Source organism: Manis javanica, chromosome 2 (genome assembly GCF_040802235.1).
Source record: "Manis javanica isolate MJ-LG chromosome 2, MJ_LKY, whole genome shotgun sequence".
Classification (NCBI taxonomy): Eukaryota; Metazoa; Chordata; class Mammalia; order Pholidota; family Manidae; genus Manis; species Manis javanica.
The window spans coordinates 184,803,470-184,819,921 of record NC_133157.1 but is presented as its reverse complement, the minus strand read 5'-3'; the positions used below and the strand labels follow the sequence as shown (position 1 = coordinate 184,819,921).

Here is a 16,452-nt window from a genome sequence, read left to right as displayed (position 1 = left end):
GAAGACAAAAAATAAATGGAAAGATGTTCCATGCTGATGGATAGGAAGAATTAATCCTATCCCTAAGCAATCCCAGAGCAATCTACAGATTCAATGCAGTCCCTATCAAAATAGCAATGGCATTTTTCACAGAAATAGAGAATCTTAAAATTTGTATGGAACCTCAAACACCCCAAAAAAGTCAGAGCAATCTTGAAAACGCTGGAAGTGTGAACATGTCCTGATTTAAAACTATATTACAAAGTAACAGTAATCACACAGTACAGTATTAGCATAAAAACACACAGATCAATGGAACCAAATAAAGACTAGAAACAAACCCATGCTTATATGATCAATTAATTTATGACAAAGGGGACAAGAATTCTCAATGGGGAAAGGACAGTCTTTTCAATAAATGATGCTGGGAAAACTGGACAACATGCAAAAGAATGAAATTATATCACTGTCTTGTACCACACACAAAAATCAATTTAAAAATGATTAAAGACTTGAATATAAAACCCAAAACCGTAAAACTCCTAGAAGAAAATAACAGGATGTAATAAAGAACTTGATGTCAGTCTTAGCAATGTTTATATGTCAATTATATCTCAATTTTTTTAAATCTTTGAAGAGAAAAATAGTCAATGAATTGAACACCTAAATGTATGAATTTCATGGTATTAGACACTAATATATTGTCTTTTTAAAAATATCATTTCAGGAAATGCCATTTTCCAGTATGTTCCAATTTTTCATGTGAGGTTATTTTCTACAAATGTGAACACTCATTCAAGTTTTCCATGCAGAAGAATGAGCACAAAGAACAGCATTATTGTACAATACTTGATTTGAAAATAACAAGTTTTTTTAGAGAAGACTGGCATCCTTTAGTCTCACATTGACCATCAACCAGTTTAAGGCCCAATCACCATGAGCTTCCCAATCTCTGACGTCTCTGCTGGTGAGCCCATCTTTCGTTCTGATGCCATCCTCCCACCCACAGACACCGTGATCCTCTCCTGGAGGAAACCAGTGGCACTGCTGACGGCCTTCAGTAATTCAGTAACAAATGTTCCTGTCCCTGAAAGTGGGCCTATTATAATTAACAACACTCCTTAGAACACCAGGAAATAAATCATAATGAACTGGAAGAGATCTTACAAATTACCTAGTTCCACATTATAGTTAGGGGAAGTCTGAGGCCTATTCCAACATTTCAGAAGTGGTTATCATAGAACGAGGATTAAATCCCAGGATAATCTCACTCCCATTCAGGGATCCCAACATTCATGTTCATGAAAACCACAATTTGTTCAAAGCAGAAATTTATAGTAAATGAAGATTTCCTCACCTTGAGTCCTTTATGAGCAAGAGCTCGTCTGAAGCAAGCTTTCACATTCCTGTTGTCTATCTGCAGTGCCTGATCACAGTCCTGCTTTGCCTCCTCAAACTGGCACAGTTTCAAGTAACAGAGAGCTCTGGAATAATGTAACAGAACTCGGTGTTATGAAAGGTAAAGACAACGTATCTATAAATTTAGACAGATAATAAAAATTAGAAAATTGTTCAATAAGTCTGTTTTCTATACTACAACTGTTTTAATTGAAACCTAATTATTTTATCCCAATTATGGCATTTTCTTGCAGTCCATATAATTATGGTGTTAGGAATACAACTGCAGACAAAATACAATTTAAGGAGGCTTTGGTCTAGTAGAATCGACAGACAAAACAAAGAAACACAATAGGCTCTGCACAGGATGCTCTGAGAGCACACAGCTGAGAATCTCATCAGATCTGGTGGGGCTGAGGCAAGGGCAGTAGTCAGAAAAGACTTCCTGGAAGAAGTGATATTAAAGTTTATGCCCCGAGTATGAAGTAAGCATTATACAGTGAGAAGTAAATGGGCTGAGATATAGGGAGAGGAGTGGAGGCCAAGGGCTTGGCATACGCCAAAGTCCTATGGTTGAGAGAACACAGTGCTCTTAATGGACTAAGACAAGCACCATATGGCAAGAGTGCCGGTATGAGGCTGGAAAAGCGGGCAGGCCAGATCACCAAAGGCCTTGTAAAAAACATGGTAAAGGGGTTAAGCTTTATCCTGAGCTTCATGGGAGTCCACTGATGGGTTCTGAAATAGCAGCTGACATGTTCACCTTGTTTTAGGAAGATCACTCTAGCTGCAACTTGGAGAATGAGGTGAGAGGGAACAAAACTGTAAGAACACTGTGCAGGGTGTTGCGGACGTCTAGAGGACAACTGTGGCCCAGCACTGGGAGTGGGGGTGCATGGAAAGGCTCATGCTGAAGAGGCACTTAGAAGGTAGGACACCTGTTCCTGCTCACAGACTGGGAGAGGGAGGAGCCACTCAGGGATGGTAACCAGTCATGAGTGCAGAAGGGAGAAGATGCTCAGGCCCAGGGCTCTGAGACAGAGAATTGGGGAGCATAACTGGGAGGTGGTAAATGGAGCTGGGGAAAGGATGACTTGGCCCAGAGAGCATGTAGAGAAAAATAAAAAGATCTACATCTTTAGAACCCTGAAAATACCAGGAAAAGAGAAGTGTTAATTTGAATACAAAGTTTTGTTCCAGCTTTGCAGAGGGAGAGGAGAAGTGAGCAAGGCAAGTCTGCCTGCACTGCAGCCAGTGAGAGGTGGTCTCCAGGGAAAACTGGTGGCCATTAATGCCCAATCCTGGAGAGGCTTGAGCAGGAGAAGGGTAGAAAAATGACTTGGATTTAGTAACAAATTTTTTGGCAAAAAAGCTGCCAATGGAGGAAAATATTCTAAAAAAACAAAAACAAAAAGCAGTGAGAAGTTAAGCTAAACATAATTTATCTGAAATAGGCTAGGAAAACTCATGCTTAAGTCTCTGTTCATTTTTAGGAACTATAACTTTGACTGCCTACTCCCTAAAAATCCCCATATCACCATATTCTAGATAACTATCTTTTACCATAAATGATGTAAAGATGGCACTGGAACAGCATTCTAGAACAATCTGACCATTCCAACTGTACCACAAAGATGCCAGTCCTTTCCCTTAGCTCTTGAAGAGGAAAAAGGGTACTTAAGACACTAGTTTGAAAGGCAACTGATTCCTGCTCCTGCCACGGAGACAATGCTCAGCCCTGGCCAGCTGCACGGAGGTCGGATGGCAGGAAGGGTCTGAGCAGCACCAGTCAGGGCGACAGTGGCAGCTGCTGGAGCCTTAACGGACCACATCACACCAGCCAGCCCACCGCCACACATGTTCTCACTCTCTCTGGGGCCCCGATGGCCTCAAGTCTTTGAAAAATACTCAGGACAATTTGTTATGTAAATCTCAGAAAAACTGTAAAAAACTTTGGCAATTAATTAGTCTACATTTTTCAATAGAAAAAATCAACATGAGAAATTATATAGTTACAAAGAACTTACCTGTTCGTGTAGATAGCACATTGCTTGTTGTTAATGTTTAAGCATTCACTGTATTTACTGAGGGCATCTTTATAGTTTTTATCCTTTACACATTGATTTCCTTCTTCTTTAAGAATTTTAAACATTTTTTCATCTATGGCCAAAAATGGGGACATATTCATATGAGCACCTCTGCAAAGTCTTAAATATATCTAATATACCTGTAAGTAAATTCCTATTACAGATTAACTTTCCCACACACCATGCAGAGCAAAAGTCTTAACAGAACAAAATTTTGTATATAAATTAAGAAGACAAACTGGCTATAAGTAAAAATAATAATATAATCATGACACTCTTTTTTCAAATAAGAAAATAAAATACAGCTAGTTGTATTATTTTACCCATGTTTCTATGTTTTCTTCTCTCTGCTGGAAATACAAATATCCGAAGATCCATAATCCCAAGATTTATGTTCATAAAAACTACATGATTTGTTCAAAGCTGAAATTTATACAGTTAAATGAAGATTCTGGTTTCAAGCCTGTTTGGTTTAATAGCTAACAAATTCATGAAAGATGAACGAACAACCCTGTTAAAACCTGAAATAGATATCTGTCCACCACCCCAAGTTTCCTTAGAATATTACACCTCCTCTATTCTCTGCTCCTGTGGTTTGGGTAAACTCTACCCTTTTGGGGTAATCTTTCTTTTATTAACCAGCACATTATATTCCTCTGGCCAGGATAACCTAAATTGGTCAGGGATAGGCCTATGAGAGCCGATTCAATTCAGCAGGATTTTTGTGGCAGTTTCTGGTAAAGTAATTCTTGTTCTTTCCCAAGGAACATGACAAGGGAAGGTGGATCTATTTTGCCATCTTGTGATGCAAGGGGAGAGTCTGTCTGACAATGGGGCCAAGAGAGCAAGAGCTAAAGGAGACTCTGAGTCCTGAACCCAGCCTTGCGGCTACTCTATCTGGGTGAGTTATCCGTGGTAGGAGCCAATAAACAACTTTTTTGCTTAAGCCATTAAGGGTTGGGTTTTCTGTCATCTGCAATCAGTCTGAACTATTACTATCACCCATCATCTTGCAGTGATCATGGCTGACTCCCTGCTCAGGACACATTTTCCCCTTCCTAAGGGCATCCTGATACTTACTCAGCTATCACCCCTTTCATATTCAGCCCATGTGTTCGGAGGAAGGTTTCCCCACTGATGAGGAATCTAGGCCTAAGTCAGTCAGGGTATTGCATTTCTTCATCATAGGGACTGGTTCAGGAATGGGCACATGACCCATTAGAAAAAGGTACCAACAGAGTTTGAGCCAAAAGAAAAACAGAATAAAAAATCTAGGGCTTTGGAGCAACACATTTCCTCACTGTTAAATCAGGGCAACCAAAAGCAATGGGTGTGTCTCTCGCTTTGGCCATTGGTGTGTGCAGACATGGGGCCTACAACTGCTCTGGTTCCGTTGTTTCCCACCAGAGCCTGAGCCCTGATGAGCTGCGCCTGATTTTACAGCCTGCCTGGGCCCTTTCAGTTATGTGATCCAAAACCATTCCTTACGATTTAAGTCAGCAGATTTTTTGTAACATGCAACCAAAGATTTTTAATACACATAAAAGTATTAAAATTTAATGATTGAATATGGAGTAGCCTGAAATAAAATTCAAATTTATAACTTAAAATTTAAAATTTATACCTTTGAATTTGCCATCTGAAAATCTTGATGTACTGAATTTATAGTGTAAGCTTGGAATATAAGCAATTATCTTATTTGTCCTTCTGCACAAATGGCATGAGATTAATTTTCCATCTTTTACTGTAAATCACAAATATTTCTACCTAATGTTTCATGTTTCAAAAGATTTCACACAATGGGACCAAATGACACTCCCCATAAATCCTGTTGTGTAAGTCCTGAAACAGAGTATTACGAGGACTTTTTCCCCCCAAACTTGCTGAAAACTTTCCTCAAGCTCTTCTTCCCTCAATGTCTTTAAGCCTTTGGCACTCATTCTCATTAATAATCAGTATATAAATATGAACACAAAGAGCAGGATCTACTTGTGCTTAGGATTTCCTTAGTATATGTACTTTGTTAATAATAAATAGCTCCCCTTTATTCAGCAAATGCCTTGTGCCAGGTCCCATTAATAAGGGACTCTGGAAAACTAGAACTCTCCATGATTTGCCTAGACAGCTACATCATCTAAAAGCCTTGGTCAACGTTCCCTGCATCGCCTTTCTAGGCAATGAAGAAGATGAGAGTCTAACATAAGCTACTGGGACATCACAGCTCAGGAATGTCAGGGTGTCTGCAAAATGAAGTTCAGTCGAGGACACACACGAGTTCCTATTCAGGCAGGAGAAATGGGACCTCAACTGGCTTTCAAGCAGAAAGCAAGAGTGAAGTCACATTTATTAAATACTCCACACAAGGCAATGAGGTAGGCCCTATAAGAATGCAGATATATTAACAGCTATGATATAATGCAGAAGGGGGTACCTACTAGATATTTATGTTGTAGGGTTTTGCTTGTCTTATTATTTCAAATACATTAATCTTATTACTTTAGCCTTGCCACATACATGATGAAGAGAACTATATGTTAACTTCTTTTACCTCTAATAATAATGCTAATTAACCTTTATTAAGAGACTCCTATAAGCGTACCTGGTCAGCACATGTGTTGAGTATTTTACATGCATACTTCTATTTATTCCTGAGAAAACTCCATGAGACAGTTTTTCACATTTTCCCCTTTCATATAGACTAGGACACTGGAGGTGTGAAGTGACTTCATAAGAATCGGTGGTCAGAAAGAGGGAGAACAGGGTCTTAACTGAAACCCAGTACTGATGTCTGAGTTCATGCCCCTATCCTTCTGCCTCACTGAAAATACAGACATGGCTCAAGGTGCCCCTCAGAATAAATGAGTGTAGGCTTCGCTTCCCCCACCTGTGGTGCCTTCTTGGTGGTGGCTGCAGGCATCTCCCACTTGTTCTGGGGGTGTCTCTGCTGTAGGCTGCCAAGCCCGCAGCTGCACAGAAGAGGGCACAGCAGGAATGGGCAACAGCTTCTCCCTCCAGCTTGGTCCATCCAGATCCATTAAAATTCTTGTTATTCTAAAATGAAAATGTTTTCTCTATTGATCAGGTAATGCGCTTTTAAAAAGATCTTATCAATAGTAAGATTTCCAAATGCTATGCATTTGTATATTCCCCTGCAGAAAACACAGTCTTGAGCTATTTGCTGTCCACATAAGCTGTCTTCAAAATGCCTTACGAAAGTTGCCAAAACCTATGTAACTCTAAATCCTTTTCATATCAAAAGAAAAACTTAAGAGATTTCAAACTCGTTAAAATTTTTCTTTTAATATATATGCAATAAAGTTTCAATTTTTAAAGAAGTGAAATATAAAACTAAAATTTTGGAGGCCTAGAAGAAATGTCCTGCATAACATTTAATACAGTTACTAAATTGATAATGTATCACTCCTGAGACAATCAGAAGTGCTTCAGAATTTTGATGCCTAAACTGTATACTAAAGACAGGGTGTACAAGACTGGCTGTTCAATCTGATGAGGACTAGCTGTCACATGGAACACTGCTTTTTCTTAAAATATTTACATGTGGTTAAGACACTCTTACCTTGTATTTTCTTTCTCTCTAAAATTAACCACATATTTTTTTCACATATGCCCAAAGATGAAAGAACAGGATATTGGAGTTGACGATGAGGGCCCTTGTACTCCTGACATTAACTGATGGCCATCATTAAAATCCAGATTCACATCCTTGATTATCACTTTCTAATCATTTTAAACATATAAAATATCAAACTTAGATTTAAAAACAAAATTGAATTATGTCTTTGGGATGAAACTGGTTTAGAAACAGCTCCCCAAGATTGAGGTTTATCAGTAATTAGTAGAACACACTGGAGTTGACTCAGTAGTACGTTTTATGTGAAATTTTTTTGTATTTATATGGAGACAAAGATAATACACATACTCCCCCTACAGTTTCTCAAACTGAAATTTCAATAGTGATTGTTATGAAAACCAAATTTCATACATTTTAGTGTGAAAAATAAATTTGAAAAGTAATGTATAACCACTCAAAACTGCAGAAGAAAATAAAGCTTTAGGAAAAAGAATTTTCAAGCAAAACTTTCATTACCAGCAGAGAGGAAGTGGCTGAAAAGAGATGTGTTGCCAGGGAGAAAATAAGCATATGCAGGGGAATTTAATATATACAGATTCCTGGAGAGGAAGAGAGGAATATGGTTAATGGAAGAAAGAAACAAAATAAGCACAGATGTTTCACTTGTCTTGTTTAGGTGGAAAAGCAAGCATAAATGTGGGATTCATAAAAAGAAACAGCGAAACTTTAAAAATGGATATTTTATAGAAAAATCTATATGGCAACACCAAAGCTTCCTCATCTTCTTATACAACAATATATCAGTAAGAATCACTCATAAAAAAAAGTCTTAACAATCAATTTATATAAAAGAAGCTTCCTGAGTACATATAAAAGGTGTAACACAATCCTTAAAAGCTAAATGTAGAATTATCATATGGTCCCACAATTCCACTCCCAGGTACACCCCAAGAGGGTATCCCAGAAGAGCCTGAAATAGGTATGCACACCCAAACTCATACATGGATGTTCACAACAGCATTACTCACAACAGCCAAAGTGAAAACAACCCAAATGTCCCTCAGGAAGAGTGGGTAAACAAAATGTGATGTATACATACAACAGAAAATTATTCAGCCATAAAAAGAAATGAAGTACTCGCACATGCTATACCAGAGGTGAGCCTTGAAAACACTGTGTGTGCTAAGTGAAAGAAACCAAACTCAAAAGGCACATGGCTCTATGATTCCACTTACACGGAATATCCATAACAAGTAAGCCCACAGACGGGCGGGTGCCGGGGCTGGGGAGGGAGAACGGGGAGAGGCTGCTCACGGGGACAGTTCCCTGCTGGGGGTGAAATGTTTTGGAAGTAGACAGAGCTGGTTCACACACTATGAATGTACTACAGGTCACTCAGTTGTACCCTTTACTTAACTTTATATTTATATAAACTTGAAGTTTACTTCAAGTTTTTAAAAAAGTGTAACACAGAAGACTCAGAAATGTGAGTAACCACAGTCTCTCCAATCTATGTATCTCCCTTCAGACCTCAGCCTAGTGCTATGAACTAGACTTCCTAAAACACCTTTCCAACAGGCCCTGCCTCACTGTCAGATGCTTCAGTTGTCTCCCTGCTGTTTCAAGAGAGCCCCTAAATGCGAGAAGATCCTGCTTTCCCCAACTATTTCAGAGACCACTGGACAGAGGAAGGGCGAATTACAAGCGGAGCCCCGAGCAGAGAAGTGAACTATACTTTCTGCTGGAGAATGCAGCCATTCAACACATTTTTACTGAGGATATCTACGAGACAAGGTACTGCAACTACAAAGATGGATAAAACACAATCCCTGACCTCAAGGAACTCCTTGTAGAATAAGAGAAAAAGAATTTTATAGAAAGAGAGGGACAGAGATCTGCGAACAACATAGACACTGGGTATTAATGAAGGCAGAGGGCTGGGACATGGGTGGCGGAGCCAAAAGCACATGCAGGCTGGGGAGACGGGTGGTCAGGGAAAGCTGTTTCCTACAGGAAGCAAGTCCTCTCCTCAAGGATGAGAGGAATGAACCACACAGAAAGGGGGAAGGGCCTTCAGGCACACTGGAGGCGGCAGCAGATGCCATGCAGCGGGGCAGCTGGGCGGCAGGGCAAATGGCTTGGAGAGCTCCCAGGTGGCACTGCCTGATTTTACAAGCCCAAGATCTCAGAGGCGATGAATGCCCACGGTTCCATCTAGTCCCACTCCAGAGACAATAACCAATGGATGACTTTGTCTTTCAGTCAGGCTGGGATCAAAGAGGTTCTGTGTGACCCAGAGTGGAAGTCTGAGTGGGAGACAGGAATGGCTGTTGGCCATACATATAGATCTTTCCAACAGGTTTCTCCAACATGCAGTGGGACCACATGGAGAAGTAAGGCATGATTTTAAAAAAAAGAATCTAAAACATGTCATTCTCATTTTCTACAGTTTTACTTAAGGCCACCTCATGCTCTACCAGTGTCCTTCAAAGACCACGTCAAGCGCTCTCTCTCCAACGACTGTAGCCCACGCAGCAAAGGTGGCCTGACCTCTCTGTGATTCCCCTCCCTTACTAACAAGTCTCCACATTTGGGGAAAATCTGTCTCCTGTTAAGTTTTTCCCCCTAGCTATATTCTAGTTTGCTTAAAGACAGAGATGATCATTTTTTTCCCTTTTTGGGGGCAGTAGGACATGGTACCCTAGACCACACAGGGCACAGTGTAACACACAAATACTTAAAAAGTTATACCGTGGACAAATGGGATTAGACAATATTATACATAACTAGAAATGTTATCCAACTAGCAGTTTTCAAATTTCATCTGAAAGTAATATATGAAGTCTGGAAATATTCTTACCTTCCCATTCTCACTCAGGGGGTAAACATAAGTCATAATATAAATTAGATCCAAATTCTTTGCTATTTCAGCATTATAAATTAATACTCATCCTAGATGAGTGTCTATTTAAAGGGCATATAACACAAATATCTAGCAGGCTCATGGAGACATCCATTCTCCTGAGGAGAAAGAACAGATATGTTTCCACTGACAGATGTGGTGCCAATGAACATGTGCAAATCCTGTAGGAGAAGAAGATTTAACATGGCAGTTTTCGCTACAGGTTTGGGTCTTGTCCTATAATTACTACTGAATCATGACATTACTGAAAACACCTTCCTAATCCCGCAGATATTTACAAATACTAAAAATAAATTCTGCACATTTTGCATTACAAAAAGCTAAACCTTGTGCTCTTAAAAAAGAAAGAATATTCACTGAACAGTATAAATGGATCAGAAAACAAATACAAAGGTATTAGAGGACAAAATGTATTATAGGATAGTTAGGAATTAAGTTAGAATGATTTGGTTTTGATGGAGTGAAAGAAGGCAATCATTCATGTAGAGTAAGCAACAGAGAACGCATATGCACTGTGGTATCATTCTTGAAGGAAGGGGGAAAAAGATCTAATTCTGTTATAAAACAACTAGCCCTTAGGTAGTGGCCTCAGATCAGGTTACCTGTTAATACTGTCATTTGCTAGCTGGATTCCACAGTCTATTTGCAACACTGTTTTATAATCCACATAAGCTTTCTGATACTGCTCTAAAGTTTCAGAGGCCATTGCTCGTCGAAGAAGAGGTTTGATTGAGAATGGATGAAGTTCCAGAGCCCTAAAGAAGACAAAAATATTATAGGTCACTTGTTTTGAATATTACTCTTTAACTTTTACTAAGTGAATGTATACTGCAGTGCTGGACTCTCAAATTCATACACAGCTGATATTTCCTCTTGGGGGCCTGGCAACATACTAGGAAGACAAACCCAGAGGAGCACTGCAATCAAATCTCTGGTTATTTCCTTTCTTTTAAACCAGTACCAAAGCACTTTGGCATTTTCTCCTTCTCACCCTGAGACTGGGCTCCCTGGCAGCAGGCAGTGGACCTCACCCTCCCCTATGCCCTACCAGAGCTCACCATGGCACCAGGCACAGAGCTGGCTTTCAACAGATTCTAGTTATTGATGGATTAAAAGGAAAAATTTTATTTGCACCTATGTATTTAATAAGAAACCTTAACATAGAATCACAAAAACTTGCATTACATTTCGAAAATCAGCTCTGTAAAACTTAATACCAGTTTACTATGATTTACTTGTTGCCAAAAGGCTTCAAAACAGACCATGGGGAATCAAGGAAACAAGCATACAATGATTTCTTGCAAGTCAAGAATTTTCATCTTGCACTTTTTAATCTACAAATTATTTCCGGTATCACCAGAGATGTACTTGATTGTTATGTTCCGTGAATTAGTTTGAAGTAACTGTTTAAAGTTACTTCACTATTTAATGTGTTTCATTATATTCTGAAATAAAGCATACAAAAGAAATAATCAAAACATTATAGTCATGAGTGAAGACTACTGAACCCTCAGTTTTAACAAAATGAACTGAAACTGTGAAATGCAGAGGTCCTATGAAGTGTTCTTTCTATATAGTCCACTAATGAGCATCTACACCAGACTGCCCACACTGGGAATATCACATATGCTCTTCTGGTTAAGTCTTATGCTACAAGCAGCTTACATATCAGATACTTAACTTGCTGGAGTGAAAGCGTGAGCAAGGGCCACTTTACTTTTTCCGCACCAGTCTTGGAGATGTGTTTCCTATTGCTGTCTGCAGCGATCTGCCGAGGAGGCACTCTGATACAACCCTTGCCGCGGGCTCGTCACAGCGGCCGTTCTCACTGAATCACGCAAGACTGTGAGGTCAACTGGTAATGTGTTCATTTTGCAGGTGAGGAAATGGTGAGACACATGGAACGGTCTGCCCAAGTCAATTCTTTTGCATTTAAGCTTCAGGAAGGCAAGGGCATTACCTGTCTTGAGCACCACTACATTTTCCCAGGGCTTAGATCAATGCTGAGGCCATGTGAGGCACTCAGCAGACACCTCCTGAATGAACCTTCAGAGCCTACACTCTTTCTTCCACAAACACAAATGAAAACACTACAAACTTGGGAGTCTTTTGCCACTCGGACTTCTTCACAATTCTCCACATTGTACAGCTACTCAACTGCATGTGGGGGTATGCTCTTGGACAATGTACCACAGAAGCTGTTCAAGAAATGTCATTATACCTAATTAGCTTCATTTTTCTGAAAAATAACCAATTTTTCTCTGCTTAGGTGCTAGGTTTTGGTGATTTTAATGATCTCCCTTGTGCTATACTCGGTTTTAACATTTTTTTCTGTAATAGATACGTGTAACTTTTTTTAACCAGTAAAAGTTATTTTAAAAAATAAAATTAAAATCAAGTAAAAACATTTACACACTGGAAAACATATTTCTAGGCTTCAGGACCTATCTGTCACCTGTAACAATGCATTAAATCTAGTTTAGTTGAATTCTTAAGGGATATTAACAACACAGAGATTGTAAATATGTCACAGCCACATGACTAACTGATTCACCACAGACTTCCAACATCTAAGGTGCTGTTTTATTTATCCACTCAAGAAGGACTAAAGTAGGTGAGGAATCTAAAATTGAGTGAGATGATTCGTTTAATTTTTACCACTCCTAAGCCTAGAAATGCAAGTTTTTTCTCTTTAACCACAATCCTGAAAATGAATATGAGCTTATGAATGGAAAGTCTATAAAAAAAGGGGGAAAAAGCATGTACTCCTAAAAACAGACACAGAGCACTTTTAAACCAGAGCTTACAAAACCCAACTAACTCAAGCTAGTTTAGACCCTAAAGAGTCATCTAATTTCAAGTGTGTCAGACAGCAGCAAAGATGAACAAATGTAGAGAATAACAAGGCGACATTAATTTGTACTGAGTCTGTCAAAATATCCTCAGTGGAAAGTCACTGAGAGATTTTTGGTGTGGTTTAGAAAACCAGAAAGGTTCTCTGACAGATGGGAAAAAAAGATTCTTTTTTACCTTATTAAAACTATGAGAATAAAAAGTAGTTTCTAGGATAATAGTTTTAAATGGAAGCCTAAAATAGAAACATGAAGATGTAGTGGGGAGGAGGGGACAGGTCTGGGGACCCCTTGAGTTCCTCACACTTTCCTTAAGCTCCCAGCACGATTCTCTCAATACACCCTTGGGAAACACCTCAGAACAAGTGCTTCCAAGCAGGCCCCAGGAGGTCAGACACTTAAAATCAAATACATTTTCCCCCAAATGCATAGGAAGTTATTTTCACAGGTCCTGCCCCACTTCCTCCTATTTTAAATTTTGCCCCCATGAGTTTTTTTCTTTTTCAATGTTTTGACACCTGCTACCACTTATCTTATAGTAAGGGCCTCATGGAACACAAAACAATTCTCTAAGGAGCAAAGAGAACTGAAAAACTAAAAAACAGATTTCCTTTAAAATGTACACAGTCTTTTTGTGGAGAGAAAATATAGTCACATTTCTGCTAATAAGTGATTCCTTCTTCATACAGATTTAAATATGTCTATATTTCAACAATGTTCACAAAAGTAAATCATGGTCTTTAAAAAGTGAGTTTTGCAAATCATTGCTTTGGAGTAACATCACCCCATGCCTCTTATGCTGGGATTCATATGCCAGTCATCAAAGAAAACATCTAAGTAGATCAATCTCTGTCCAAGTCAGTACGGACCAGCAGAGCTGGATTCCTTGACCTAGAACACAGGTCTTACATAAGGGCAGTTTACCTAAACCACCACCCACATCCCTCCCCTGCAGGCCATTTCCTGCTCTCCCCAACAAGACAATCTCTGTTCCCGCTTCCCTGGACACCCGGGCTGGAGACCCATTTGACTTCCTCCTTGGTCTACACTAAAACACAACGAATTTTAGCAAATTTTGCCTTAAATAATTTCACTTAAGGACTAAATTAATCCACTGCTTTGCAGTAGACTTAAGTGTCGAAGTCCCAAATTTTAACTAGAATCCTAACGCTCCCTGTAGAAATACCTAAGACAAGTCTGAAGAGTGTTTAACAACAGACACTTGAGCTGAAAAGTTCTGGGCTGCAAATCACAACTTACCTAATACTCCACAAATTCATGTAGTCTTGTCAGTTAGTTATGGACAATGATAAAAGTTTAACCAGCTCTCCTGTGAGAAAAGCCCAGGTTTGTGGCATCTGCCAGTTTTCATGCTATTAGTACTCCAACATGCCAGATTTCAAGCTACGAATTTGATTTCCACCAGCCTACAAAATCCTGAAAATGCAGCAATTAGCTAGTGTGAGCTAGCACAACAGTGGACAGGGTCTACAATCCAGCCAAAGTGAACAACTGTATTATTTATTTTAAATTTGAATATGTCAAATTGGCAAAAAGTCCAAGTGCTTCAAGGCCTTGTTTTTAAATTTTAGGCATAGGTATTAGGAAAATTTGAATCCATATCAATAAACTGATTATGCCTATGAGAAAAATAATCAGGTTGTCTACATAAGTTAGTGTTCAAACTAGGGTTTCTGAGAGGGAAAGGGGGTGATACTAATAATTAGACCAAACACCAGGAGTAACCAAGACTGGGAAGGTCAAATCAGCACATACAACTTATTTTGCAGATGCACCAACAGTAGCTTCTTTCCAGGAGACTTCTGAAGCAGGAGTATTACTTAATGGTAAAAGAAAACAATCTTTTGTTTTTATTCATGTAAATATATGCATCCATCTCAGGACATAGCTTATTGAGTACCACAGGTGACTATTGTGCCTGAGGGATGCAAAGCTGTATAAAACATGTTCCTGATCTCATAGAGCTTAAAATCCCATGAGGTGGATGACACCAATACTTACAGGTGTGAGAGTGCCAGCACCAGTGTTACAGCTGGCAAATGACCAGAGAGTTTGAGGTGATCTGGAAGGGCAGCTGAGCAGGTGTTTCAGAAAGAAGTAAAGATGTGCAGAGGGCCTTACAGACAGTGCACCCACTGGGAGCAGAGAGCTCATTCTGGAGGCACTGTGGTGACAGTTTTTAATATTCATGAGTGTGTAATTATCTGGAAGACCATATCAAGCCATTGAATACCTGTTTGAAACAGTCTGGACATAATAATGCTTCAGGAAAAATAATTCTTATGTACAGTGGATTGGACGAGGCAGAGAGACTAGTTAGGCGGCTTCTCCAGTAGCCTAGGATTGATGTGAAAAGGGCGTGAACTTTAGGTGGTTAGCAGTCAAAATGAAGAGAGATTGTACAGTCTTCTGTAACTGTCTTCATGCATGTGAAAGAGGAGAATTTGTGTTTTTTTAGGTATTAACTAACATACCTTAAAAGTGTGTTGAAAAATACTCTTACGCAGAAAATTTAGAAAGGTATTAAACATTGCATTCAGCGCATTAAAATAACCATCTCTTGACAAACCTGAAAAGGGGCAGTTTACCTGTTACAATCTTGAATGCATCCACTGCAGTTTCCTTCTTTTAGGTAACATGCTGCTCTATTTGAATATAAGATACTCAGATCATCTGCACTTCCACTTCCTAAAATCACATTTAATTAGATACTGTTAAAATCCATTAGCAAAATCACAGGTCACCAGAATTACAAGCAATTGGGGTCTCCAATGACAATGCAGTCCTGCAGACTGCTGAGAATGCAGAGCTCCAAGCTGTCTGTGCCCGCAAGGGCCACAAAGGGAAAGCCTTTAAACGACACACACAAACACGCCTGGCCCGGGCACATGCTACGCATTCCAAGGAACTGCTCACGCAGGTCAGGTCACACACCGTCCCCAGTCACCAGGAAGGAACGTACGTGCGCAGGCGCCTGTGGTTCAGGAGGTGGCCTGCGCCTCTCCTGCGGTGGTGTGCGTCCTGTGAGCCACAGCGCCCGGGGTCTGGAGCCCGAGGGGCGCCGCCCACCTACCTGCAGGCTCCAGCTGTGCGATCGCCGCCGAGTACTTGAGGGCCGCCTCCGAGAATTGCCCGGTTTTGAAGAGCTCGTTGCCCCGGCTCTTCAGGCCGGCGGGGCCCAGCGGCAGGGCGCCGGGCTCGGGAGGCGCGCGGGCGGCAGCGGGGTCCCCGGCGCCGCCTCCGCAGCCCTGGTGTCCGAGGGCACTGCCCGCCGCCGCCGAGGCCCGCGCCCGGCCCCGCCTGTCCGTGCGGGCCCCTGGCGCCCGCGCCCGCCGCGGCGCGCCCCGCTCCGGCCGCCTGCCGCCCTCGCCTTTGCCGGTCAGCTTCTTCTGGATGTTGCCCATGGCGCGCGGCCCGGTGGCGCCGCCGGCTCCTGCCGGCTCTGGGGCCTCTGTGGGGAGCGGATGCGGGAAGTGAGCGTTTGCATCGCCGGGAGCCGGCGCAGGGGCGACCGCCGCTCCCAGAGGCGGGTTCGAGCGGACGCCGGGCGGGCACCGCCCCCGCGGGCGGAGCCGGGCGGCTCCCTGCGCTCCGGGGGCG

General features: G+C 41.0%; 1 protein-coding gene across 2 annotated transcripts in view; it reads right to left on the bottom strand.

Moving 5' to 3' along the window:
• Positions 1–16,452, bottom strand: part of SPAG1 (sperm associated antigen 1) — a 65,513-nt gene that overhangs the window by 7,116 nt on the left and 41,945 nt on the right. For both annotated transcript variants that reach the window (XR_012128336.1, XM_073229892.1), the window contains exons 11-16: positions 15,926–16,303; positions 15,441–15,540; positions 10,582–10,734; positions 6,349–6,515; positions 3,405–3,537; positions 1,337–1,463 (exon numbers count right to left, since the gene is read on the bottom strand). Coding sequence is in view for 1 of the 2 variants with exons in the window: in XM_073229892.1 (XP_073085993.1) it covers positions 1,337–1,463; positions 3,405–3,537; positions 6,349–6,515; positions 10,582–10,734; positions 15,441–15,540; positions 15,926–16,303 (1,058 nt within the window). In the remaining variant the exon portion in view is untranslated. The remainder of the gene's footprint in view (positions 1–1,336; positions 1,464–3,404; positions 3,538–6,348; positions 6,516–10,581; positions 10,735–15,440; positions 15,541–15,925; positions 16,304–16,452) is intronic.